We start from the raw sequence: 26,583 nt of genomic DNA on the forward strand, positions 1-26,583 counted from the left end.
ATATTTATTTATTATGGATACATATTATGTTTGCATATATGCCTGATAGAAGAGGACACTAGACCTCATTACAGATGGTTGTGAGCCACCATGTGGTTGCTGGGAATCGAACTCGGGTCCTTTGGAAGAGCACGCAATGCTCTTAACCGCTGAGCCATCTCTCCAGCCCCCAAGTGCGCTTACTCTTACAAATGAAAAATAAAACCTTGTCAAAAAAACTGCTGTCTACAGAGCCTGAAAACAGGGACGTGAGGAACGCTGCAGTGTGCAGCATGGAGAACAAGCCCCAGGTTCATCTCAAGCCAACAATAATCACAGCTTGATCAAAAACAGTACCTTTGTGCTCCACATAAGGTTCCATATCCAGACTTTCCGAGAAGCCGATATAGGCATTGAGCTTCTTCTTGTGTCCAGTTTGCCTACCATGAAAAGGACAGACAATATCGAAAGTCACCCATCAGCACAGTGTGTACATGCTGCCAGCTCCCTGACAAGCCCCACAGCAGCTACGCTCTATCTGGTGGTCTAGAACACATGAGCAGAGACTGATCCTTCTGCAAACAGAGCTCACTCCAAAGCAGAGACTGGATTCCCATGTGCAGAGCCACAAATGAAAGAGTCCCAAGGAGAGGAAAATTTTGTTTGGAATATATGATTATACAGAGTATCAAGGTAATTCGGTCAGGTACTTACAGTTTTGTTTTTTCAAGACAGGATTTCTCTGTAGCTTTGGTGCCTCTCCTGGAACTAGCTCTTGTAGACCATGTTGGCCTCAAACACACAAAGACCCACCTGCCTCTGCCTCCCAAGTGCTGGGATTAAAGGTGTGCTCCACTGCCGCCTGGCTTGTTTTGTTTTTTTGAGTAAGGGTTTCTCTGTGTAGCCTTGGAACCTGGCCTGCCTGGAACTCTGTAGACCAGGCTGGCCTCAAGCTCACAGAGATCACCTGCCTCTGCCTCCCGAGTGCTGGGGTTAAAGGCGTGCACCATCAAGATTTTAATTAAAAAGCTAAAAAATTAATTAATAGTATTTACATCCATAGGTCCTCTTTACATATCCAGCTCTCATCTATACACAACTGTCTTCCTTAAGACTGGGGGGGCAGGGTTTGAGAGGATTTCTCTGTATAGCCCTGGGGGTCCTGAAACTCAGGACATTCACCTGCCTCTGTGCGCCAAGTGCTGGGATTAAAGGTGTGCACCACCACTGTCGCCTGGCTTCTCTTTAAGATTCTTATTGCACTATCATGAAAAATATATGTAAGAACCAAAGGCTTCATGTGAGTCATCGTACCATTGACATGTTACTCGTGTAACACTCACCTGTCAAACACAAAACGCATCAGCTGCAAGTTCAGAGTGCAAGGAAGGCTCAGGAGTCGAATTTTCCTTGTAGCATTTTGTTTGCTTTGGCAGTTTTCACAGAAGTATCGATTGTCTCCTTCTAATTTTTCTTCCTGATTAGGAATAAGACACACCAGTTAGGAGGGATGTGAAGAAAGCAATGGAAGCTCTGGAGTAAAGCACAATTATGTTAGTTAGCAGCTCCCATCCGACTGAAGACACCACACTCCTCCTCCGTCTGTGGTGTCCTCCCTAATCAAAATCACTTCATACCTCAGGCTCCTAAGTTTAGGAAACTGGCCATAGTCCCTTTCCCCTCCTTACATGCTTTATAAAATTCTCATTTCTCCCCTTCAAATAAAACATGAATACAGAGGGGCTGGAGAGATGGCTCAGTGGTTAAGAGCATTGCCTGCTCTTCCAAAGGTTCTGAGTTCAGTTCCCGGCAACCACATGGTGGCTCACAACCATCTGTAATGAGGTCTGGTGCCCTCTTCTGGCCTGCGGACATGCACACGGACAGAATATTGTATACATAATAAATAAATATTAAAAAAATGAATACAACCTTTGTGCATGTGTGTACTGTGGATTAAGCCAAGTCACTTGACATACTGAGCAAGCTCTCTGCCACAGAGCTATCAGCCAGGTCTCATGCGACACAGAATAGTCTTTACTTGAAATGGCTGAAGTTGGCTTTGAACTCCTGGCTTTGCCCTTCTATCTCCAGCATTCAACTCTATCCTCACCTCACAAATAATTCCTCTCCCTCCCAACCCTGCCCCTCTCAATCTTCTCCCATCTTAGAAATGACAATATTCTTCCAACTAATCAGGCCACAAACCTTAAAATCCCTTGACTTTCACCTTCGTACTCAGTGCATAAGTTTGACTGATTCTACTTTGAAGATAGAAAAGCCAGCTAGTCAGTTAACCACGAGTTAACTGAAGACATGAGCATTACTCACCACGTCTTCAGTTAACCCATCGTCCTGGCAGCCCTGCATCCTGTTCTGCCCAGGCCCCGCCCTTCAGCCTCTTCTCTAGACAGCACTCACAGTCATCCCGGTAAACACTGTGTCTCTCCCAGGATCATAACTATGATGGCCCTAGGTCTCACTTGATGTATAAAAGTCACACTTCAAACCAGGCCTCTCTGCAACTATTCGTTTTTTGTCCCTCTTCCTTTGCGCAAGCACTATGCCACACATAACCTTCTTGGCCTCAAACCACAGGTCAAGTCACCACAGCTCTGCCCTCAATGTTTCAAATGCCAAAAGCACCCTTCTCCTGCCTTCCGGTATCGCTCACTCCTGCTGCTCACTCCTGCTACTGTAACCGTTTCATTTCAAACTGCAGCCAGCCACACCTACATGAAGGAGAACCTTCACAGCACACGCAGTGGAAGACCACTACACATTCTACTCTTATTTATTTAGAGTCCCTGGTAGTCATGCTACTGTACTACAAACTCCATTGAGGCTGATTTTACTTCATTTGGCCAACAGTGTCAGTCCAACATCACCACGATGCTTAATACAAAGTAAACGCCCAGGAAGTCTTTAGATGGATAAAGTCAACGCATGATTAATGGTTTCAGCTACTACTGTGTACAAGACAGAGAACGTACACATGACACTGTTTAAAGACAGGAAGCTGTGTACTCCAAGCTCATTTATAACACTGCCCACCTGGTAAAGATTGATAATGAAGCCTTCTTCACACGGAATGAAATGGAGTCACCTCTATCTCTGCAGAACTCCAAACACAAAAAGCAGAAACATGGAGGGAGGGGCTATGTTCCCACTTAATGGAAATATATCTATCTATTACATAACAAGATAGTTAGCTTTATGGTAACAAAGATCAGATTTCTTTAAATACTGTGCTCTCTATAACCACACATAATTTCACATACAAATGAGCATGAAAATCCTAAAAGCAGCAAAGATGCAGGTTGCATTGGTACATTTTAGTTCTTTTTGGACCTTTATAAAAGTAGGTATTTCTTATATGGAAAAGTCTCCAATAATGGATGTACCCATGAATTAAATGCCATCCAAAACAGCATGGAACCACCAGTGACCAGAAGCCACGTATGCTGAGATGCAAGTACCTTCAGGAATTCGGAGATGCAATCTGTTAACTGCTTGTGGCCTTGGATGTTTAACTCCAGTTCATAGAACTTCGATAGAAGCTTAGACTCTCGGCCACACTGATTGCAACTGCAATGTAAAAGCAATAGAATTAAGATCTGATCGACAAGAGCAACCCAGTGTCATTACAACACATGCTAGACAGGGGAGTGTTTAAAACCTTCATTGTTTTGTTACAGAAACTGTAGCATATGAATTACAGGGAGAACAAGGATAAAGGCTGACTAGGGAATCAGTCACTTAAGGACTAGGACATTCCCAAGAGCTACTGAACATGATTTAGTTTTCTAGCCAGTTCTAACCTTAAAATTCAGTCCACACTACATGGCCGTCACACCAAGACTTCAGCCATACAGTTCCCAACACCTGTTGGCATTCAACTGCAATTGGCAAAGTAGCTGCTTTCATGTTCCCATGGAAATGTACTGATATAAATACTTCAGGTCCCATGATAATCCATCACTGTGACAACAGGGGACTGAACTGAAAGGTAACGCCCTGAGAGCTGCAATACTCACACAGTCACATAGGCATACTCCCCACAGAACTGCTGTTGCACAATGTTCCGCACATCTGGGTTCTTCTGTTTAGACAAAGTATCTTCCAACAACGACATAAAGAGCTTGGAAAACTCTTGGGCATCCTGCAGTTTGAATGAATGAAAAAAGTTGTATCTTGCTTCATGACTTCTCATACAAATGCTACTCAGAAACTATCTGTATTTCCACCTTAGCATTTTACAAAAAAAACTATAGCTATACTGAATCAGTCCCACAGATCAGTTTTAAGAAACAGCTGACAGTTGGAGAAATGGCTTAGCAGTTAAGAGCACTGGCTGCTCTGTCAGAGGACCCAGGTTCTGTGCCCAGCACAACTATCTCAGTCCCAGAAGATTTGATGCCTTCTTAGCCCCATCAGGCACAAGGCATATACAAATGTGGACAGATATACATATGTACAGGCAAACACCCAGGCATAAATTAAAAACAAAACACAATTTTTAAACAAGGAAGGGGGTCGGGTGGTGGTGGGGCACACCTTTAATCCCAGCAGAAGGATTAAAAGGCAGAGGGAGGTGAATCTCTTTGAGTTCTAGGCCAGCCTGGTCTACAAAGTACATTCCAATACAGCTAGAAGTATACACTGAAACCCTTTTGGGGGGAGAGGGGCAGAAGGGAAGAATATAGTCAGGCTGGAGAGATGGCTCAGCAGTTAAGAGAATTGGTTGCTCTTCCAAAGGTCCTGAGTTCAATTCCCAGAAACCACATGGTGGCTCACAACCATCTGTAATGAGATCTGGCGTCAGTCGTCCTCATCAGCTTAGACCATGAACCCAATATGGATAAATTCAACAGAACCGACATATATGGGCTACCCATGCAAGCCCCATGCAAACGATAAAATGACAAGCATAATAAGGAACACATCACATCAGTCAGTAAACAAGAGCAGTAAAATCCAAAGTAGACCTGGGTGGTGGTGATGGCTCATGACTTTAATCCCAGCATTTGAGAGGCAGAGGGGGCAGGCGGAGCTCTATGAGTTCGAGGCCAGCCTGGTCTACACAGTGAGCTCTAGGATAGGTTCCAAAGTTACAGAAACCCTATCTCAAACAAACAAACAAAAAGTTCAAGGTAGAATTTTCTTTTAGATACGTTATCACTATATAGGCCTGGTTGGCCTGGAACTAAAGAGATCTGCCTGCAACTGCCTCCACCTCCCAAGTGCTGGGATTAAAGGTCTCGACCACCACACCCAATCAAAAAGTGCATTTTAAGAAGCACCCTATTCATCTTCCCTGGGAATACTAAGAAATAGGTGAGTATTTTGAAGATGAGGAGGGAAGGGTAGGAGGGGATAGGAGAGAGTACTGGAGCTAGCTGCTCTTACCTGCTGCTGTCCAGTATCCAAGCCCAAGGCTTTAACAAATCCTGAAGGATCAATGTATCGCCTGTTACTATTTTGAAGCAAAGCAAATAAGTACTGTAGATGCTCGCAAATTGTCTGAGGCTCATAATCTATTAAAAGAAAAATCCAAATTTCACTTTAAAAAACAAAAACAAAACTACCTAAACCCAGCCAGACATGGTGGTACACATGTCCAGAAACACTGCACTTGTGAGACAGAGCAAGAGGATCAGGAGTTCCAAGGCATCTTGGTCAACCTACTAGAATGTAGATGTTACCTTTTTCAACTTAAAACAAGCAAACAAAAAGAGCAGATGTGGTGTCGCTCACCTTTAATTCCAGCACTCCAGAAGCAAATGCCCCTCTGTAAGTCTGAGGCCAGCCTGTTCTACACTGCGAGCTCCAGGGCAGCCAGGGCTAAGCAGACAGACAGACCCTGTCTCAACCCCCAACACACACACACACACACACACACACACACACACACACACAACGTAGGGCAGGTTGAGATGGAACTGTAGAGATGCTCAGGAGTTAAGAGCACTGGCTGTCCATCTAGAGAACCTGGGTTCAATTCCCCGCATCCACATGAAGGCTAACAACCACCTATAAGTCCAGTTCCAGGGAGTTCAATGTCCTCTATGTGGTGCACAAACAAACATGTAAACAAAATAGTCATACACAAAAAAATAAAAGATTAAGAAATTTATTTTTATTTTATGTATATGAGTGTTTTGGCTCATGTATCGCCAGTTGCTCAAGAAAGCCAGAAGTGGGCACTGGACCCCTGGGAACTGGAGTTATAAATGGTTTGTTTATAGTCAATGTCTTCTGTATAGCCCTCCCCCTCTCCCCCCTACCCCCCCTCTGTTTTTCAAGACAGGGTGTGTAACCAGCCCCAGCTGTCCTGGAACACTCTGTAGAACAGGTTAGCCTGGAACTCAGAGAGCTGCGTGCCTCTGCCTCCCAAATGCTGGGATTAAAGGTGTGCACCACCACCACCCTCAAATCTCTTTCATAAAAAATTAAAATAATTTTTGCAATGATTCACTTATTAGTTGATTATGTATATATTTTGAATCCTGCGTATGTTTATAGCACCACACTTGGCATGAAACCAGAATTCATGTTTCCTCCTTTGTAGTGGATTCCTAAGAGATTTGGCTGGCAATACCCTCAGTAGGGAGCCCCTGCTCCCATCACTACAGACCTTTTTCTCCATGGACACCATCTCCCCTTGTGTAGTCACTACGGGTGCTTGGGCATAAGTACAGTGCCTGTCGAAGCTCCAAGTTGAGAAACCACACCTGGAGAAAGGTGTTGACATAACAGGTGGCTCCCAGGTTAGTCAGGCCCACAAACGAATTCTACAGAAACACAAGAGTCATATAGCAACATTAGCCTCCACGAAACTCAAGATTTGTAAAGAGCATTATTCATAACTTTACACCCAACAGCTCAGCATGATCACCTGAACCCCTCTTAGCTGCAGGTGGAGCAGAGCTTTCATGGAGGCCTTTTATACTTGCCACCATTGCAGTTGACCACAGAAGAGGCTTCAGACAGCAAGAGTGCTCATCTCTAGCACTACTGTCATCTCAGCCTAAAAACAGAACAGGTGCGCTGAAACGTGTGCACAGGCTTTTCATCACAGTTCTAAATGCACTTAGTAGAAAGACAAAATGAGACTTCTAGAAGAGCTGGGAGACAGAGAAAAGGACCCCCTTCTATTTCAGAGATCTTGAACTTAAAACAAATATCCCTTTTAATTGGGAAAATATCAATACAACAGAGCTCACTGATGCATGCTGGGCTTGTTAGAAATACTAACACATTTTTAAAGCCTTTATAAATAAAGTGTGTGTGTGTACAAATATTACATAAATTAAATAAATAAATGAATAAATAGTTTTGTGCAATTAAATGTGGCTACTATGGTTTACCTAGACTTTCCAAAATCAAAAACAAAGAATTCCACCAATGCACAGGGCCAAGAAGTCTCCAGTTCTGACACCTACACAGGTTACCAAAATGGTTAACCGTTTGCGCGTTTGTGGTGATTTCTTTCTTTCCTTTCTGCTTCTTTTTTAGAACAGAAAGGGAGTTCTGGGGATGACCGCAGGGCCTCCCTCCACTGCTGTGGTACACGTCTACATCACAGGTCTTTGAACACAAGAAGTGAACAACAGACATGGCTGACCACCCACAGCCACTCACTCACCTTTTTCCTCCTCTCACAGTTGGGATCATCAATGTTATGAAAACTATTCTCATCTATTTCTCCTAACCAAATGTGCTCGCCAATCCCAACTAAGCAATTCGGATTTCCTCTGCAATTTCTTCTACAAGAAAAAAAAAAAAAGAATTAAAAGATTCCCAGGAAGTGAAAAGAGAAGATTGAGTTTTCATTCTTTCATTTAATTACTTATTTGTTTATATATCTTCCCCTCACCCTTTATCCCAACATAACACATAACACATAACACATAACAGGGTTTTATGTGTGGCCCTGGCTGTCCTGGACCTTGTTCTGTAGACTAGGCTTGCCTCTACCATTACCACTTAAGATAGGATTAGGCTTTTTGTTGTTTTTGTTTTTTGAGACAGGATTTTCTTTGTGTAACCCTGGCTGTCCTGAAATTCTGTATAGTTCTTCTGTTAGTAGGATGGGGTTAACAGCTTCTCAGCACAGGTAGAGACAGCAACTCAGCAACCAACAAAAGCAGAACACATTTCAAGTTGGATAAATCCAAATTTGGGGGCTGGGGTAAAGCTAAACCACGTGAACACAATCATTAATCAGAACACTCATTAAGCAGTACCCCCAAGATAAAGGTTTGCTAATGAGCTTGGTCCTTGTTCCTTTAACAAATCCTGACGTCTAAATATTCTCCATTAAAAACTCTAAGGCTACGGGAGGCAGAGGCAGGCAGATCTCTGTGAGTTTGAGACCAGCCTGCAGCCTGGTCTACAGAGCTAGTTCCAGGACAGGCTCCAAAGCCACAGAGAAACCCTATCTCGGGGAAAAAAAAAAAAAAAAAAAAAAAAAAAAACTGTAAGGCTCCTGAGGGAAATAAATTATAAGATGAGCACTCACTGTCTTGCTGTGCCCCTAAAAAAATGATGGCACAGCTGAGCAGTGGTGGTGCACAGCTTTAATCCCAGCACTTGGGAGGCAGAGGCATGCAGACCTCTGTGAGTTCCAGCCCAGTTTGGTCTACAGAGCAAGTTCCAGGACAATACTCCAAAGCTACACAGAAAAACTCAGTCTTGAAAAGCAAAAATGAACATAAAAGAATGGCACATACTGAAGGGAGCCACAGGATCCCATATTGGCAGCCACAGAGAACCCACTGGTCAAATCCAGCACAGAAAATAGGTAAGTCACTACAACAGGGCCTAGGAGACTGAGGCCAGAAGACTGCAGTGTAGTGGTATTACGTTTATATTTTTATAAATAAAGTTTGCCTAGTGATCAGAGAGTAAAGCAGCCCACTAGTTAGTCTTACAGACCAGGCAGAAATAACACACAACTTTAATCCCAGTAGCCACACTAGTTGCCATAGAAACCGAGCATGCCTTTAATCCCAGTGGTACACATCTTTACTCCCAGCACTAGAGAGGATTATAAAACAGGAGGAGACAGCTCTCAGGCTCAGTCTCATTCTGAGATTTCTGGAGGCAGGATCACCATTTCAGACTGAGATCGAGGTAAGGGCCAGTGACTGGTTGTTTTACCTTTCTGACCTTCAGGTTGAACCCCAGTATCTGTCCCCGAGTTTTTATTTATTGTACATCACCGCAGTAATTGGAGGTCAGCCTGGGCTACACAGAAGACACTATTTCAAAAAGGAAAAGGAAGCCACAGTAACTCCCAAGTGTAATTCCAGCACTCAGGAGCAAAAGTCAAAGGAGACTGGAGGCCAGCTTGGCTACACACTAAGCTTCCAGAGCTAAACACTGAGACCCTGTCTTCACGAGAGAGAGGGACAGATGGAGAAAAGCTGCTACTACACAGAAAGGAAAAAAAGCCAATTATGGAGCAGCTGTGACAGAATCAGAACTCACCAGGTGACATCCTTCAAAATAAAGTCACAAGGAACGCTAACGAAGAAACAAGACTGCAATATCTTCAAGTAGCTCAGCACAAGCACATTAACTCCGAGAAACCCAGTGACTCCACTCCAAGCAAAGAACAAACAGATCCATCCGATAGTCCCTGCCCACTTGGGCACTAGGAGGCAGTATCACTTCTGCGTGTTCTGGTCAAAAGCACACAACTTTTGCCATGAGCAAATACCCCACAATCCCAATCTCAGAAACAAAAAAGGAAATGTCATGCACATAAAGAAACAATTTCAGATTAAGAGAAACTAGAAACACGGCTGAATGTAACAGGCTCATGGGTCCTCCTTTCCCTTTAGAATATATCACCAGGATGTATGCGCAGATCTGTGAGCTTTGTCGCCAAGGCTATGCTGACAGCAGAAGACTAGAACAGACCTCCAGAAATGGTGTAGGGGATTCTGCTACTTCCTGCCACGTCTGAAAACTTGCCATGTAGCCTTGGCTGGCTGGCCTGAAACTTGTGGTAATCCACCTGCCTCTGCCTCCTGAATGCTGGGATTACATTATACCACCTGGCTCCCATTTTTTTTTAATTACATTTATTCATTTGCAGGGAGGGCACATAACCACACATGCATGTGGAGGTCAGAGAACAACTTCCATTCCACCACATGGATCCCAGAAATGGAACTAAGGCTTAGCAGCAAGTGGCTTTACCTTTCGAGCCACCTTCCTTTCATGGCTCTGTTCTCTTATACTCTCTGCAGTGAGACACACAATCTATACATGAAAGAAGTAACTTTCAAGGTGTTACAAATATACTGTCTTTCAAGGATGAGCCCCTGACAGCTATCCAATCTCAAGTAGTAAATGAACTCAGCAGGTTGTGTGTATGGCGTGTGTGTTGTGTGTGTGTGTATGTGTGTGTGTGTGTGTATAAAACAATAATTAAAGAAAGAGAGGTCAAGAAGTTGAGAGGAGCCAGGCCAGGTGGTGGTAGCGCATGGATTTAATCCCAGCACTCAGGAGGCAGAGGCAGGAGGATCTCTGTGAGTTTCGAGGCCAGCCTGGTCTATAGAGCTGGTCCCAGGACAGCTAGGACTGTAAAACCTTGTCTCGAGGAAAAGGAAAAAAAAGAAGAGGAGTGGAGGAACAAAGAGGTGCAAGGGGGGAACATGGGACAGAAATTATGTAAGCAGTGATCACATAAATGAAGGGGGGAAGGAGGGAGGGTGGGCAGGCAGACGGGATGGTAGTGCACACCTTTAATCCAGTACTCAGAAAGGCAAGTTCCAGACCAGCCAGAATGACGCAAATGTCTCAGAATGAACATCACATGGGCTAGAGGGATGGCTAAGTGGTTAAGAGCCCAAGTTGTTCTTTCAGGGGACCCAGGTTCAATTCCCAGCATGCACAGCAGTTCACAACTGCCTGTAACTCCAAGATCTGGCACCCTCACACAAACATAAACATAGGCAAAAAACACCAATGCGCATTATAAACAAATAAAGTAAGTAGATAAAACTTTAAAAACTAAAAAATAAATGAACATCATGTGATTTGGTTGGGCAGACAGTTCTTTCAGAAAGCAGTTGCTATGGATGGCTTGGTACTTAAGTCTCCTGTTCCTGATGTAGGTTTCCCCATCCTTCACACATCACCCACTTAACTGGCTCTATGGCTGGCCTCAAAGAATGGCTGTCTGTGACCTAAAAATTTCAGTAAAACTTACAAAAGTTAAGCAAGAGGTTTTGGTAATTTGTATTGTTTTTCCTTTGTAGTTCTGCCCTCCTCCCCCATCCTTAGAGACAATGTCTCACTGAGTAACCCTGGCTTGGCCTCAACTTCAGAGATTCTCCTGCCTCTGCCTCTGAGTTTTGGAATTAAAGGAACATACACCATCTCTGTAAATTAATTTTATTTTGTTGCCTTTGAGACAGAATCCCATGTAACCCAGGCCGGCCTCAGCACTCCTTAAACTGAGGTACACCTAGACTCCTGATCCTCACGCTGGGATTACAGGAGTGTGTTAGTCATGCTTAGCTTCACATTCTTTCCTTCCTTTCTTTCTTTTCTCTCTCTCTCTCTCTCTCTCTCTCTCTCTCTCTCTCTCTCTCTCTTTCTCTCTCTTTCTTTATTGGTTTTCTGAGACAGGGTTCCTCTGTAGTTTTGGAGCCTGTCCTGGAACTCGCTCTTTAAACCAGGCTGGCCTCGAACTCAGAATTCACCAGCCTCTGCCTCCCCGAGTGCTGAGATGAAAGGCGTGCTTTAAAAAAAAAAAAGACTTATTATGTATACAGTGTTCTCCCAACATGTATGCCTACACACCAGAAAAGATGGTTGTGAGCCACCATGTAGTTGCTGGGAACTGAACTCAGGACCTCTTGAAGAGCAGCCAGTGCTCTTAATCACTGAGCCATCTCTCCAGCTTTTTTTTTTTTTAATTAAAAAACATAAACACTAAAAGGGGCTGGAGCAATGACTCAGCGGTTAAGATCACTGGCTGCTCTTACAGGTGACCTGGGTTCAATTCCCAGCACCCACATCGCAGTTCACAACTGTCCATAACTTCTGTTCCAGGGGATCCAACACCCTCACATAAACATATATGCAGGCAAAATGCCAATGCAAATAAATTATTAAAAACAAACATTAAATGACAAAAATTCTAGCCAGGTGTGGTGGCACATGCCATTAATCCCAGCAGTCTATGAGTTTGAGGCCAGTCTGGTCTACATAGTGAACTCTAGGACAGCCAGGCTATACAGATGAAACCTTGTCTCAAAAACAACAAAAGCTCAAAGCTCAAACTTCTATCTTTTAAAAAAGTGAGCAGGTATTTTTTTCTTTTTTTATGCTAAATCAATGAGCTTTACTGGGAGTTACAGTAATATGGGGAGAGTTGCTTATTACAGCATAGGGGACACAAAGGTAATTGCAATCCTCAAACTCAAAATGAGCATGTGATATAGCTTATGAGTAGTGGACACCTGAAACACACTGCACACCTACAGACACACCTACAGATTAAGGAACATCCTATATTGGTGGTCCAGTTTGACCAATCCTGAGCTGCATGATTTGTCTAAGTTTTGACATTAGCAGACGTGTACCATCATGCATGCCCACCTGAAACAGAACTCTTCAGCTAATTTCATTTCATGCAAAGCAAAGGGGGCTGGACACAGGCAATATGCTTTGTTTGCTTGTGTGTTTGTTTGTTTTTCTAGACCAGGCTGGCCTCAAAATCAGAGATCCGCCTGTTTCTTCTTCCCAAGTGCTGGGATTAGAGGTGTGTGCCACCACCACCCAGATTCAATTTTTTAATTTTGTGTGTAGGTGCTATGAAGAGGACAATCTGCAAGGTCTGTTCCCTCCCTCTTCCACAGTGTGAATCTCCAGCCTGGTCATTCTTGGCATCAGGCATCTTTACTGGCTAAGCCATCTTCCGTGGCCTTTATTCAGTAGTTTTCCTTTCACGTTTTTAAGCTCATTTCCTGGGAGCTATAGAGCTTGGTGACAGCTATGGACGTGACTCCAGGTTAAAAGCCCAGTGCTGGAGACATCTGTTTGGGTGGTTTATACAGAGTGATGCTGTCAGAAAAGTTTCATTTTACTATTAACAGATATGCTGGCAGCATTTGGCCTTCCAGACCTGTCACAATGTACCCCAGTAAAGGTAGGGGGTGTGATTATGTATGAACAAATCCTGTCACTGCAGCAAAGTAACGAGGCCTAGAGATTCATAAATTCTAGCAAACACAGAGATGAACTAAAAATGACAGAAGAGAGAGATACCTTAGATGAAAGACAAAGTCCCAATCATTAAAAATGGCTCAGAACAGGCATGACTAACTGATCAGCACAAAACTTCAGAAAAACAAGTGCTATGTTAACAGGAGACACAGTGAGCTGTAGCAGAAACCTCACCAGAGAGTACAGTATTACCCACTGGGAGTCTCCAAGGGCTGGTAGAATGGATTCCCTGAAGGAAGACAGGCGAGCATCCAGGGAGAGAACAGCAAGTGGAAGGGTAAGGATACGAAGTCAGGCTAGGAAAGTCAACCAGCACACCGGAGGGTCTGATTAAAAAGTGGAAAAGCTAAAGAGGTCGTGGAGTAGTCAGGAGCTGAAGACACCCGCCTTTAATCCCAGCATTTGGGAAGTAGAGGCAGGCTGGCCTACACACTGAGTTCCCAGGACAGCCGAAGCTGTCTCTATTTTGAAAAAACAACCAAAAACAAAAAACAAACAAACAAACAAACAAAAAAAACAACGAAAACAAACAAACAGGAGACCATGGAGAAGAAGCCAGACCTAATCCAAGAGTAACAAGTAGCCACAAAAAGCCTTTCCGCAGAAAAAGAATCTATAACTGCTTCTCCATCAAGGTGCTTACCAGACTCAGCTCAAGTTTCTCTAATTTTTTGTGCACCTTGTACATGCAGGAGCCCTTGGCAGCCAGAAGAGGGCGTCAGACCTTCTGAAACTGAGTTACAGGTGCCTATGAGCCACCATGTGGGTGGCTGAGAACCAAAGTGAACCCAGGTCCTCTGCAAGAGCAGTCAGTGCTCTTCAGCACTGAGTCATCTCCCCAGCCCAAGAACTCTCCTTTACCCGTGGTTTTGCAAGACAAGCTTTCTGGCTCTCTGAGCATAGGCTACTCTTCCAAAGGTTTCAGAACATCTCTATTTACCTTTCATCTAAGAGTCAAGCTGCTAAAAAAACACTTGACAGCATTAAAGCAGGAACTTTGATTTAAGGCTTTCAACTCCTTGGAACAATTTAGAAAGAAAAATTCCTCATGGCAAATGAACTACTAAATCAGTAATCAGACCACTGGGACAAAGAAGTCAGCTCACTGTGGCAGCAGTGTCAAAGGGACCTCCTCCAGGCCTGAAGAGGCCATTCCTGGTACCATAAGGAATTCAAATTAAAAAGAAAACAAAAACAAAAAAAAACTAAGCTAAGCTGCTTACCTACCCTTGCTTGCCAAATAAAGAAACAGAAAATAAAAATAAGAGTTGCGGCTCAGTGATAGAACCTATGTTGACTGGTACAGCTGAGGCCTAAACAGAACAGAGACTGTCCAGGGCCTTCTGTCACCAGGCTGCATGCTGTATCTTCACAGATCACTGTTTCCCATGAGAGAAGAAACAGTTCTGTCAAGACAGGTGATCAGTATTTTGAGATGCCCAGTAGTGGGTTTCTCCACCGATGCAGTAAGTCAGATCAGGCCGAATTAGTAAAACCAGGTTTAATCTGAGCAAAGCTGGGGGAAGAAAATAGGAGAGAAATCACATGGCAGCTCTAGGGACCAGAGCTCTGTAGGCGTGATCATGTAGAGAGCTCTGGGGGAGGAGCCAACGCTTGGAGGGTCTGGGTGGGGTTTGTGATGCCAATGTTGGGGTAGAGGGGCCAGCTGGAGATTCCCAACAACAGGGTCTCACTTTGTAGCCTCTGCTGGCCTGGGCGACCCTACAAAGACCTTACTGATCTTGCATGTATAACAATCTGTGCTTGGATTACAGACAACTTGTTTTTACGGTGGGGATAGAACACAGGGCTCCTGCATGCTAGGCAAACACTCTACCAACTGAACCTCCATCTCCAGTCCCAACTTTGCTAAAGAGTGTACTTAGAGGGCTGGAGAGATGGCCTGGCGGTTAAAGGCTATGGTCAACCAAAAAATATAAGAATGTACTTTGCCAGTGGTGGTAGCATATGCCTTTAATAGAAGCACTCAGGAGACAGAAGCAAGTGGATCTCTGAGAGTTAGAGGCCAGTCTACAGAGTAAATTCAGGGATACAGAGAAGTGGGGGGGGGGGGCAGAACAAAGTAATAAGGTATAATTCCAGCTCCAAAGAAGGCTGAAGCAGGAAGCTTGCAAGGTCAAGCCGGGCTACACAATGAGTCATTATCTCAAGAAAACCTAAACTCCCCGTGAGGAGCTGTGTGTCTTGTTCCTTAGAGCTTGGAAGGATTAAAGTCTCTAAGAGTAGAAAGGCTAGATAGACAGGCAACATTCAAGCAGGACAAGACATTGGCTTTGCAGCACAAAGCCTCCTAAACCAGTAATAGTGTGGCACAGTGATGGCTGTGAACTCAAGGGCCAAGCTGGTCTACACATCAAGGTCCAAGATGGACAGGGATATACTGTGAGAAGTTTATACCTAAGCAGGCTATGAGGATGCCTGCTGGAGATGGAAAGGGAGAATCACTAAGTTCAAGGACAATTTGAGCTGTGGTCTGAAACCCAAACAAAAGAGGTGCGTGCCTTTGATCTCAGTATTCAGGAGGCAGAGGCAGGCAGATCTCAGTGAGTTCGAGGCCAGCCTCATCTACAGAGTTCCAGAACAGCTAAGACTATGAGAGAAACACTGTCTTGGCTCAGTGGAAGACCCCAGAGCCCACACAATGGCAGGAGAACAAACTCAGCTGTTCTCAGACCTTCGCTGCACTCACCCACCCCAAGAGGAGTCTTGAGGACTTAGTACCATTGTTCTTACCCTGTGATTTTTTTTTTCAAAGCAGTTTCAGAAATACAAACAGTCCTAGAGGCAGGGCATGCTAACACACGCCTTTACTCCTGGGAGGCAGAGGCAGGAAGATGGAAAGATGGATCTCTGAATTCTAGGCTTGCTTGGTCTAGGTAGTGAGACCCTGTCTCAAAACAAGCAAAAAACAAAAAAACAAACAAACAAACAAACAAAAAACCCCAAGGGATTGGGAGGTGGAGGAATGTAAAGGTGCCTTATATACAACCCCTGGGTTTGAGCCCCAGCACCTCACAGATAGGATGCAAACTTGGGCGGTAGACAGAGGAGAAATTGAAGGCCATCCGTGCCCACACAGAATCAGAGACCAACATTAGCTATGAGACTCGGTCTCCAAAACAAAACCCTAAAATAATTTCTGCAAAGAAAATATATGAGTTGGGCAGTGGTGTGGCATGCCTGTAATCTCAGCACTCAAGGCCAGTCTGATCTACAGAGATAGTTCCTGGACAGCCAGGGCTACACAAGAAAATCATATCTCAAAAAAACAAAACCAAGCTAGGCAGTGGTGGTGTATGCCTTTAATGCTAACACTTGGGAGGCAGAAGCAGATGGATCTTTGGAGTTGAGTCTATAGAGTGAGTTCCAGGACAAACTCCAAAGCTACAAAGAAACCCTTTCTCAAAAAAACAAAATATAGCTGGGCGGTGGTGGCGCACGCCTTTAATCCCAGCACTCGGGAGGCAGAGGTAGGCAGATCTCTGGGAGTTCGAGGCCAGCCTGGTCTACGAGAGATAGTTCCGGGGCGGGCACCAAAGCTACAGAGAAACCCTGTCTCGAAAAACCAAAAAATAAAAATAAAAAACCAAAATATAAAAAAATAAAATAAAAAACATAATAAAACCACAAAAAAAGGACAAATGTAAAAACTGTGAAGAAACTGGAATCTTCATACACTGCTTGTGAAACACTGAGAAAAAGGTATTTCTCAAAATGTTAAAGACAATTGCCACTTGACCCAACAATTCCCCTCCCCATTCAGAGTAAACAAGTGCACGCCTGTGTCCAGGAGAGCAGTTTACGACTGGCAAAAAGAAATGATCTACAGGTCCATCAACTGAAAAATGTTGCTGGGCATGGTGGCAAATGCCTTTGATCCCAGGGCCTAAAAGGCAGAGGCAGGGACTACACAGTCAGACCTTATCTTAAAAACAAAAAATAGAAAAAAGCTGGGTGTGGTTGCATGAACCTTTATTTCCAGCACTCCGGGGTAGGGGCAGGAGGGTTTCTGTGAGCTGAAGGTCAGTCTGGTTGACAAAGTTCCAGTACAGCCAGAACTGTACCACAAAGAAACCCACCCACCCCCAAAAGGAAGGAAAAAACAGAAATAAAAGGAAATAAAATGGCCAATGCAACCTGAAAGGGGATTCCTCTGCAGCAGAGTTTGCTAATCATTTGCAGGGTTCAGGCAGGAGGCAATCAACAAACACTAGACACTACATCACTTCACACCCACCGTGAAATCTGGGCGTGTCATCCATGTAACTCAGGTGCTTGAACAAGGCTCTGGGTTAGAGCTGCATCACCAACAGAATGGCACATGCCTATAGTCCATCACACTCATAATTTCATAAAGTTACACTACTTACTAGCAGGACTCTAAATCTCAGGTAAGCATGTACAGGGTGCACACACGCGCGCGCGCGCGCGCGCGCACACACACACACACACACACACACACACACACACCCCAGCCTAGACAGCCTAGTGAGACTTTTTCTTAAGGATAAAATGGGATGGCTCGGTAGTTAAGGGTTTGGTTCTCAGCACCCATACAGTAATTGAAAAGCCTTTTTAAAACCAGGCCTGATGCTATACACTTTTAATCCCAGCACTTGGTATAATGGGTTAAGTAAAATGCTGCGGATCCCTGAGTGGCTGCAGTGGCAGAAACGCTGCAGGTCCCTGGGCAGTGGCAGTGGGTCCCAAGAGCAGTCAGTCCCAGGCAGGGAAGGCTCAGTTCCCTGAGTGACTGGCTGCAGCAGGCCACGAGAAGAGACAGACAGATGGGCAAGCAACAACACAGGTCTCCGAAGGTAGCTGGTCCCGGGCAGGGAGCCACATGGCAGGTGAGAGCCAGAGACATGGATAGGCATGCCATGCAGAGTGAGGTTGGATATTTATTTAGTGGGTTATGGAGGGGAAAGGAGAGAAGGGGAGAAGAATAAAGGGGGAGTAAGAGGGGAGAAGTGGGGAAAGGCAGAAGCTACCTCTTAGGGAGAGGGAAAAGGAAGGATGCAGGCTGCAAGCAGGTAGATCTGACTGCCTCAGCAGATGGGGAGGGAGTGGGCGGGGCTTGTTCTCTTAAAGGGACAGGACAGATCTGTCTGAGCTACAGTTTTAGGGCAGCCAGAAATTCTTTTTCAAAAAAACAAAAGAACGAAAACAAAAAGAAACCCAAAATCTTTTTATTTCCACTTCCAGGGGATCGGATGTCCCCTTCTGACCTCCATGCTTATCAGACACATTGATGTTGCACACTGGTGGTACACACACACACACACACACACTGGTGGTGCACAGAGTTGGTGTATACATATGTGTACACACACACACACAAGCAAAACACTCATATGCAAGAAACAAAAATATTTTCTCAAAAATCCTAAAACATACAAAGTCTCCAGCCCTACAAAAAGAAATAGGAAGCCAGACTGTAATGGCACACGTCTTTAATCCCAGCACTTGGGAGGCAGAGGCAGGCGGATCTGTGAGTTCGAGGCCAGCCTGGTCTACAAGAGCTAGTTTGAGGACAGGTTCCACAGCTACAGAGAACCCTGTCTCAAAAAGAAAAAAAAAAAAAAGAAAAAAAAAAAAACCTTGGATACAATGGACTCTACTAAGACTTCCTACAACTTTCAAAAAGGATTGTTTCCAAGTTTAAGTGTATGTGTGCTGATGTGCAGGTATCCATAGTATTAAGCTGGCTTTGCATACCCTGGAGCTGGAGTTACAGGTGGTAGTAAACCACTTGATGATGTGGGTGTTGGGAAAAATTAGTTACCCCTCCAGGCCCAGATTGGACTCTTTATTTTATCCCCAATACCGGGAAATTGAGCCAAGTACCTCAAGCATACAAAACAGCCACTCTACCCCCAAGCTAAACCTCCAGCACTGTAACTGTACACTTCAAATGAGTACCCCAGAAAAGCTGTTTGAATTCCATACTGCACAGACTGATGTCATTCCAGAACTTTGAGAGGAGTCCAAGCTGTACTTATGAACAGATAGCTACCTGGAGATCAGAACGATGCCCCTACTTTACGTATATCTCAAATGAGGCAGCTCCGAGGCCATAAACTAAGGCTTTCGCATCTTCCGGACCTCCCTAAGTAACGGAGCTACTGAGCATGCCCAGCTCAAGACTAGCACAATCATTTCGATTCAACACACCAGACCAGATTGCAAGGTGGGAAAGAGAAAAATCACTCCAAGCCGATGGACTCAACGTAAACAAAGAGGGTCGAGAAAAAGAAAACCAAGCAAATTTGAGTTGCACCACTCAAATTCTTACTCTGCAAAGTATAGGTACCAGATCAAAGAGAGAGCCGGCCAATGAGACTGGGGAGCCGATGACGTAGGTTGACCAAGTGTTTTTTTCTAAAGCTGCTCTCTGCAAACTGATACTTAGGGTTATCAGGCCTTCTCGGTGTGCAGCGACAGGAGACATAAACGTGACAACGTTCGCTGCCGGCAAGTTCCTCTTTTACACATGAAAAAGGCACAGTTGGGGCCAACACCGGCCAACCCTCCGGTGTTTACTAAGCCCTATCTCCAGCCATCTCCACCGCCATCTTCAGGATGAGAGCCCAGCAGCCGCATCACTCCGGAGGCTGCGTAGCTCGGGGTGTGCAAACCGAGAGGCGAGGCACCTGCACCATGCACCTCCGTGGCCCGTCACCCACTCCGCCTCAGCCGCGTAGGAGCCTCACCTGCACACGCCTCGGATACAGGGCTCCAGCCAGATGCGGTAGGCGGTCTCGATGTGCTCCTGCGACACCTCCTCGGGCCTCACCGTCTCCGCCCAGCGCCAGGCCGCCTTCTCCAGCTGCAGCCGGGGAGCCATGGCCTTGATCGAAAAAGCGCTTGCCGAAGCAGGCGACCGCCGGCGCCTCCTCCGCCTCCGCCCTAACGGGCTCCCGCACCTGCCAGCCGAAAGAACCGAGTGCTCCCCTCAGCCGGAGAACCAGTCAATCACCTGCGCGCGCGCCACAGCCGCCGCGCCCGCCCGCCCGCGCCCAGCCTGCACGACCAGCCGCAAAGCACCGCCGCCGATACCCGACAGCCCCCGCGCCGAAGGACGTTGGAGGTGTACGCCCAGCCAGAGTCTGCGCGTGCGTGCTCCCAGCGGGCCCCCGCGCCGCAAGCACCTATAAAATGACGGGCAGATGACAGCAAAGAAGCTGTCCAAAGGCAGTTTGCCGCGTCCTCTCCGCCATCGTGAAGGCTATCGCGCCTCAGCCTCCGTCCGCTACTCGGACGAGTGGGCGCCCGTCCTTCTTTTACATATTTCCCATATTACTGTGACAAAGTCACCCGAAAGAGTACTCAACGCACACCATAGGGCCGCCGGGACTGTGGGGTGGGACCTGTTAACAGTAGAAACCGGGTCAGCCAGAGACTCCAGAGTCGGCTCCCTGGAGGATGATTTAACTTGAGTCTGGGCGGATTCCAACTTCTTTCCCGAGCCCTTTGACGTCACGGGGCGTTACGTGCTGTGCCGGTGCTGGAACGGAACTACATTTCCCAGCTTGCACCGCGGTCTGCCACTCGTGGAGTGCGAGGCATGCTGCGATTTGTAGTCTCAGAAGTGGGAAGTTCAGTCTTTGAGTTGCACAGTGTTGAGGCGCACGCGCAGGTCCCTGGCGGGTATTTCTTTACTGTAAGCTGTCTTCTAATTTAGACGTGTATACTTTGACCTCTTAATTGTTTATGGAGGCTACACCCTAGCTCCCGGCTGTGAAACAGTGTCCTTTTTGCAACTCCTTCCCATTGAACCTAAGGGCTAAAACCACAGAGTTTTGTGACTGAATGGAGCACTTCCTATAAAAGAGAGGACGTTCTGGAATTTTAAACAAGCTCTAAATTTTTCGGAATCTGCTCTGCCCCACCCCCACCCCAGTACCCTTGAACAGAACATTAGCTAATTTAACGAACGAAGAAAGGTAAGATTTGGTCCCTGTGGCTGAGGTTGAGTTTGGGGTTGAAAATAGAAAACAAGGTGTGGTGAGTCAGGGCTGTAATTTATACTTGTGGGCCTATAGCACATAAAATGACTCTGTCTACACACACACACACACACACACACACACACACACATCCTGTCTAGGTGGTGACATTTAAAAACTGAAACTGGAGAAATAACTCAGCAGTTAAGAGCACTGGCTGTTCTTCCAGAGGACCTGGGTTCAATTCTCTGCACCCACATGGCAGCTCACGACTGTCTGTAACTCCAGTTGCCGGGAACCCAAAACCTGACAATCTTTACACAGACACAATCTTTACAAAGCCAAACATCAATGCACATAAAATAAAAATAAATCATTAGGGCTAGAGAGATGGCTCAGTGGTTAAGAGCACTGCCTGCTCTTCCAAAGGTCCTGAGTTCAATTCCCAGCAATCACATAGTGGTTCACAACCACCTGTAATGAGATCTCTTCTGGCCTGCAGGCAAGCAGGCAGTCAGACCACTGTATACTTAATAAATAAATCTTTGAAAAAAATCATTAAAAGTAAATAAATAAAAATAGATACATTCCTCTAAAAAGAGATTGAGAAAGAGGAGGAGGAGGCATTTGTAGGATTGCAAAGCTGGTTGGGTCCTGCCAAGGCCAGAGGTAACAAAGGCCTGAGCTAGGGCTTTGTAAAGTAGGTGGTGTAGACCGCTGAATTGCGACCGCTGTTTGCTTTGCTCTATGCTAGTAATTGACTCCCAGTACCAGGTCCTGGCCGTTTCCTCTGCCAGCTGCCTCCCTGTCCCTGTTGCACACGATGACACATTACTGTGCTGTCCACTACAGTATGTTGGTTTCTCTGATGTGGATAATGAAGTAGGCAGAATTTCTACAGAAGATACAGAAACCACAGAAGGAACAGGTTTGGGTATTTTGTTTTATTTTGTTTCTTTTGGGGGAGAAGTTGACACAGGGTTTCTTTCTATAACAAGTCTGGCTGTCCTCGAACTCCCTTTATAGACCAGGCTGGCCTTAAATTCAGAGATCTGCCTGTCTCTGCTTCCCGAGTGCTGGGATTAGATATGTGGCCACCACCTGCCTGAAGTAGCAGATTTTGAAGGGAGAGGAATGGAGAGCTGGAAGTGGAGCAATGGAGGGCAAAGAGTGAGCAGCTCACAAGTGAATGCAAATGAGGACAAGAGTGCTTCCTAGGTATGGGCCAGCAGAAGGTTATGAGGGAGAGGACAGCCAGAGGCATCTGGACCGGTCCTGATGAACCAGGCCATGAAAGGAGGGGGTGAGAGGAGCAAGGAAATGTTGTGTTGGGTGTGGGGTTCATGAGTGTCCATAGGATGAATTTTAGCCTTCGCAGCCACGGGAGAGTCAGCCTGTGGTGAGCTGACTGACTGTAGCTTTGCAAGGATTTTTTTTTTTTTTTTTTTTTTTTTTTTTTCGCGTTTTTTTCTTTTTTTTTCAGTGGTTTTTTTTGAGCTATTTTTTTTTCTCTGTTCCCCCCCCTTCTTTTCCCCTCCCCTTCCACTCTCTCCCATGGNTTTTTTTGTCGCGCATTCAATTCACACCTTTAGCAAGTCTATTTAGCAAGTCTGATCTGAAACTCCTGCAAAGACACAAAGGCCAAAGCAGTTTCTAGCCGCAGGACTTCTCAGTTTGCAGAGTTGCCCGCAACCAAGTTTTGCATAGGCTTTGAAACTAACAGTAGGAAACTCAGGATAAGATTTACATACTTGAAACAGAAGGTACGGGTCACAAAAGGTAGCAGTCACAGGAGGCAGATCAAAGCCAACTCTGGAATCAAACCAGCTGCAGAGTTTTGCAGGAACTCGCGCTATGGGTATGGGTGAGGAGAAGGTTTTTATTGTAGTTGTGAGGGAGAGAACAGCCAGAGGCATCTCTGGAAGGGTCCAGGCTGAACCAAACCAAGGGAGGCGAGGAGGGAGGGTAAATGGACCAAGATGACTTTGAGAGGAGCCAAGGAACAAGCAGCCCTGAGTGTGCACGGTCTACAGAGTGCATGGTCAAAATGGCTGGGGTTGGGGGAAGGGAAGCAAAGCCCAGCCCCTGGGCTGGAGTGGCGTAGAGTAGTGAGCAGATGAGGAGTGCCAGGAGAAGCTACAGGTACTGAGGAAGACTTACCCTGGGTTTCTGTGGGATCTGACAGCGACCTAAAAGCCTCATATGGACTGAGAAGCTCTGGACAGGAAAGTGGACTTGAAGATGACAAATATGGAAGCTTCCAGTCATGACAGCCACATACCAAACCCACTGATCTTACCGCTGTGAGACTCCAGGGGAACCCATCAGTAAACAGAATCTTCTATTCTATTCTATAAAACCCCAAGACCACATGCACACAGTCTCAGCTTAGGCAGAGAAACTGTGGCCCTTTGGTTGTTCTGATGGGAACAAACCCACTTCTGAAGATGTCGGTTCATTTATTTCCAAGTCACTTCCATCAACATGGATCCAACAGATAGGATCAAAATGCATTGTAATTGTGCATCAAAATCTCAATACATAAAAATTATACTCTAATATAATAAATTTATGAATTAAAAATAGAGGAAGGTGACCGGGTGGTGGTGGTGCGTGCCTTTAATCCCAGCACCGGGAGGCAGAGGCAGGCGGAACTCTGGGAGTTCAAGGCCAGCCTGGTCTACAAGAGCTAGTTCCTTCCGGGACAGGCACCAAAGCTACAGAGAAACCCTGTCTCGAAAAACCAAAAAAAAAAAAAAAAAAAAAATAGAGGAAGGTTTACAATTCGAATAGATGGCCTCTCAGAAGGGTCAGGAATATGTGTGTCAGGACACCGAGGAGAAATCTGAGTCTGGGGCACATACTGCATCATGAATTTTCAATCCCTACTGGTCCTTTCTCCTCAGCATCCAAATGTGCAGGGTTTTCCCTCACTTAACAAGCCATCTCCTGGCCCTCTCCCATTTTTTTTTTAAACAGTGTAGCTTTGGCCTGTGCTGTAATGCGCTCTGTAGACCAGGCTAGCCTTAAATTCACAGAGATTTGCCTGCGTCTATCTCCCAAGTGCCAGAATTAGAGGCATTCACCACCACCACCGGGCTTTCAATCTTTTCTGGAAAGATTTATTTGCTTATGTATATGAGTGCTCTATTTGCATGTGTGCCTGCATGACAGAAGAGGGCATCAGATCCCATCATAGATGATTGTGAACCACTATGTGGGTGCTGGGGATTGAGCTCAGGCCCTCTGGAAGGATAACTATCTCTCCAGCACCAGCGTTTTTTTTGTTTTTAAGCACACATTACACACAGATGAAGTGTTTCAATGGGGGTTTGTTTAGCCAATGTCTTCTGTAGCGGCTGAGGAACTTGCTCTTCAGGTACAGAAGGGCTAAAGAGAGCAAAAACAAACACATGTCAAAGTTAGAGACATGTTTTTGTCTCAGGTTTGAGACAAAAAAAACTGTGATTTTCTGTTTTTGTTCGTTTGTCTCATATAGCCAAAATTAGCAATGAATTCCTAATCCTACTTTTACCTCCTAAATACTGAGATTCCAGGCATATACCATTGTACTTAACCATAGTGTGAGACAGTTTCCCCCAAAAAAGTTTAAAATATTATCAAGAAAATGAGTTGTACAAAAAAAAGTTTCATCTAAAAGTGAGGTCAGATACTGTAGGACCCAGCCATGACAAGCCCAATAGAGTCCTGAGTCTCAGTAGTTTATCCTAAGGCAATACCTGGTTCTGAGAAAGACCACAAACTGAGACTACTCTTGCACCATCCAGGAACAGAAATTCCTAACATTCCAACCATTGTAGATAGGAGCACCTGCCCGCACACACCCATTGCTTTTCACCAGGATACCCTTAGACAAATATCAGTCCATTGGGGATGCTGAACCTTGGAAATTGTTGGGTCCAGGGAGGTCGTGCAAAGATGAGAACACCACCAAGTCTAATAAACCAGAAGCAAACTTTATTCCAGAGACCAGATCCTAGGAAAACCAGAAGCAAACTTAAAAATAAAAAATTAAAATTAAAAAACACCACGGGGTACAGAAGCTTATAAGCTAGCTGAGACCACAGCCAGAGATGGTGTTTGTTAGGCTGTGGCCAAAGGTCGGTTTCTGAACTCGTCTTTTATAGTTAGGGCACCAAACATTAGGTCTGAACAAAGAAATTTTTACAATCTTACCCTGACCCATGGGTCAGTCAACAAGACCCTAAGAAGGGGAGTGAGTTCTAACGTAAATGGGTAACTAGGCAGCTATCATGAAATATGTTTAAGAGTAGATTACAGTGAAGGTCACTAATTGGAGGAAAATGGAAAAGAGAAGGAACTCTGGCTGGAAGCTGTAGATCAGCCTGTGGGGGGGGGAGGGGGGGGGAGTGGGCATGGATTGTCTCTTAAGAGACAGAACAGATTATTAGAGAGGTGACTAGCCCTATGGGTGTAGTTTTTTTGTGATACGTGATGGCATAAGAACTGAAGTGGGGTCTCTCTGTCTCTGACTTGGAAGGCATTTGATACACAGTGTGGTAACAAAATTTTCTTTTCTGGTGGACAAACAGGCAACAATGTTGCTTTTTCCTATACTTGCGAGTATGAAATTCCCATATTATCCCTTAATAAATCTTTTTTTCCAGACATCCGTGGATTTCTCACTTTACCAGGTGTCCATGTGGTCTGACCCCAAACGGCCCTGCTGGGAACCACTGCCCCGTGTTTAATAATTGCCTGAGACAGCAGGCAGGGAGAAAAGCCCTCCCCTGGGGGAGGGGTCAGTGCTTGGCAGGCTGGGAGTTGGAGTCCGGAGCAACTCCCAGGTCAGGGGCTTCCAGTCATCCTAGACTTCTTGGATATAAGGGTGTTAGAGGGTTGGGGTGATGCTCCCAACTTAATATTACAGAATGGAAACCAAGATATGTGTTACCTTGGGAAAGGGGTTTTGCTTTTATTTTCACAGGAAAAGAAAAACTATGGATACCATCAAAATTAATAAAGAGTATTTGGGGGGTGGAGAGATGGCTCAGTGGTTAAGGGCATTGCCTGCTCTTCCAAAGGTCCTGAGTTCAATTCCCGGCAACCACATGGTGGCTTACGACCATCTGTAATGAGGTCTGGTGCCCTCTTCTGGCCTGCAGACATACACACAGACAGAATATTGTATACATAATAAATAAATAAATAAATAAATAAATAAATAAATAAATATTTAAAAAAAAATACCAGCACTCGGGAGGCAGAGGCAGGCGGATCTCTGTGAGTTCGAGACCAGCCTGGTCTACAGAGCTAGTTCCAGGACAGGCTCCAAAGCCACAGAGAAACCCTGTCTCGAAAAAAAACAAAAAAAAAAAAAAAATAAATTAAAAAAAAAAAA

The 26,583-nt window shown here is 45.3% G+C and overlaps 1 protein-coding gene across 4 annotated transcripts in view; it reads right to left on the reverse strand.

Annotated features, from left to right (window-relative positions):
• Usp48 (ubiquitin specific peptidase 48) overlaps nt 1-20,716 on the reverse strand; it is a 71,904-nt gene extending 51,188 nt beyond the window's left edge. For 2 of the 4 annotated variants that reach the window (XM_050152342.1, XM_050152315.1), the window contains exons 1-9: nt 20,590-20,715; nt 19,965-20,177; nt 7,628-7,748; nt 6,617-6,773; nt 5,389-5,516; nt 4,017-4,141; nt 3,459-3,567; nt 1,323-1,456; nt 337-419 (exon numbers count right to left, since the gene is read on the reverse strand). In XM_050152342.1, coding sequence (XP_050008299.1) covers nt 337-419; nt 1,323-1,456; nt 3,459-3,567; nt 4,017-4,141; nt 5,389-5,516; nt 6,617-6,773; nt 7,628-7,748; nt 19,965-20,177; nt 20,590-20,594 — 1,075 coding nt within the window. In that variant the 5' untranslated portion in view covers nt 20,595-20,715. Of the gene's footprint in view, nt 1-336; nt 420-1,322; nt 1,457-3,458; nt 3,568-4,016; nt 4,142-5,388; nt 5,517-6,616; nt 6,774-7,627; nt 7,749-19,964; nt 20,178-20,589 lie in introns of all 4 variants that reach the window. The other 2 variants (XM_050152333.1, XM_050152323.1) reach the window with 2 other exon arrangements.
• Nucleotides 20,717-26,583: the final 5,867 nt, after the last annotated feature.

Source organism: Alexandromys fortis, unplaced genomic scaffold (genome assembly GCF_014885135.2).
Source record: "Alexandromys fortis isolate MF-2015 unplaced genomic scaffold, M_Fortis_MF-2015_v1.1 scaffold_26, whole genome shotgun sequence".
Taxonomy (NCBI): Eukaryota; Metazoa; Chordata; class Mammalia; order Rodentia; family Cricetidae; genus Alexandromys; species Alexandromys fortis.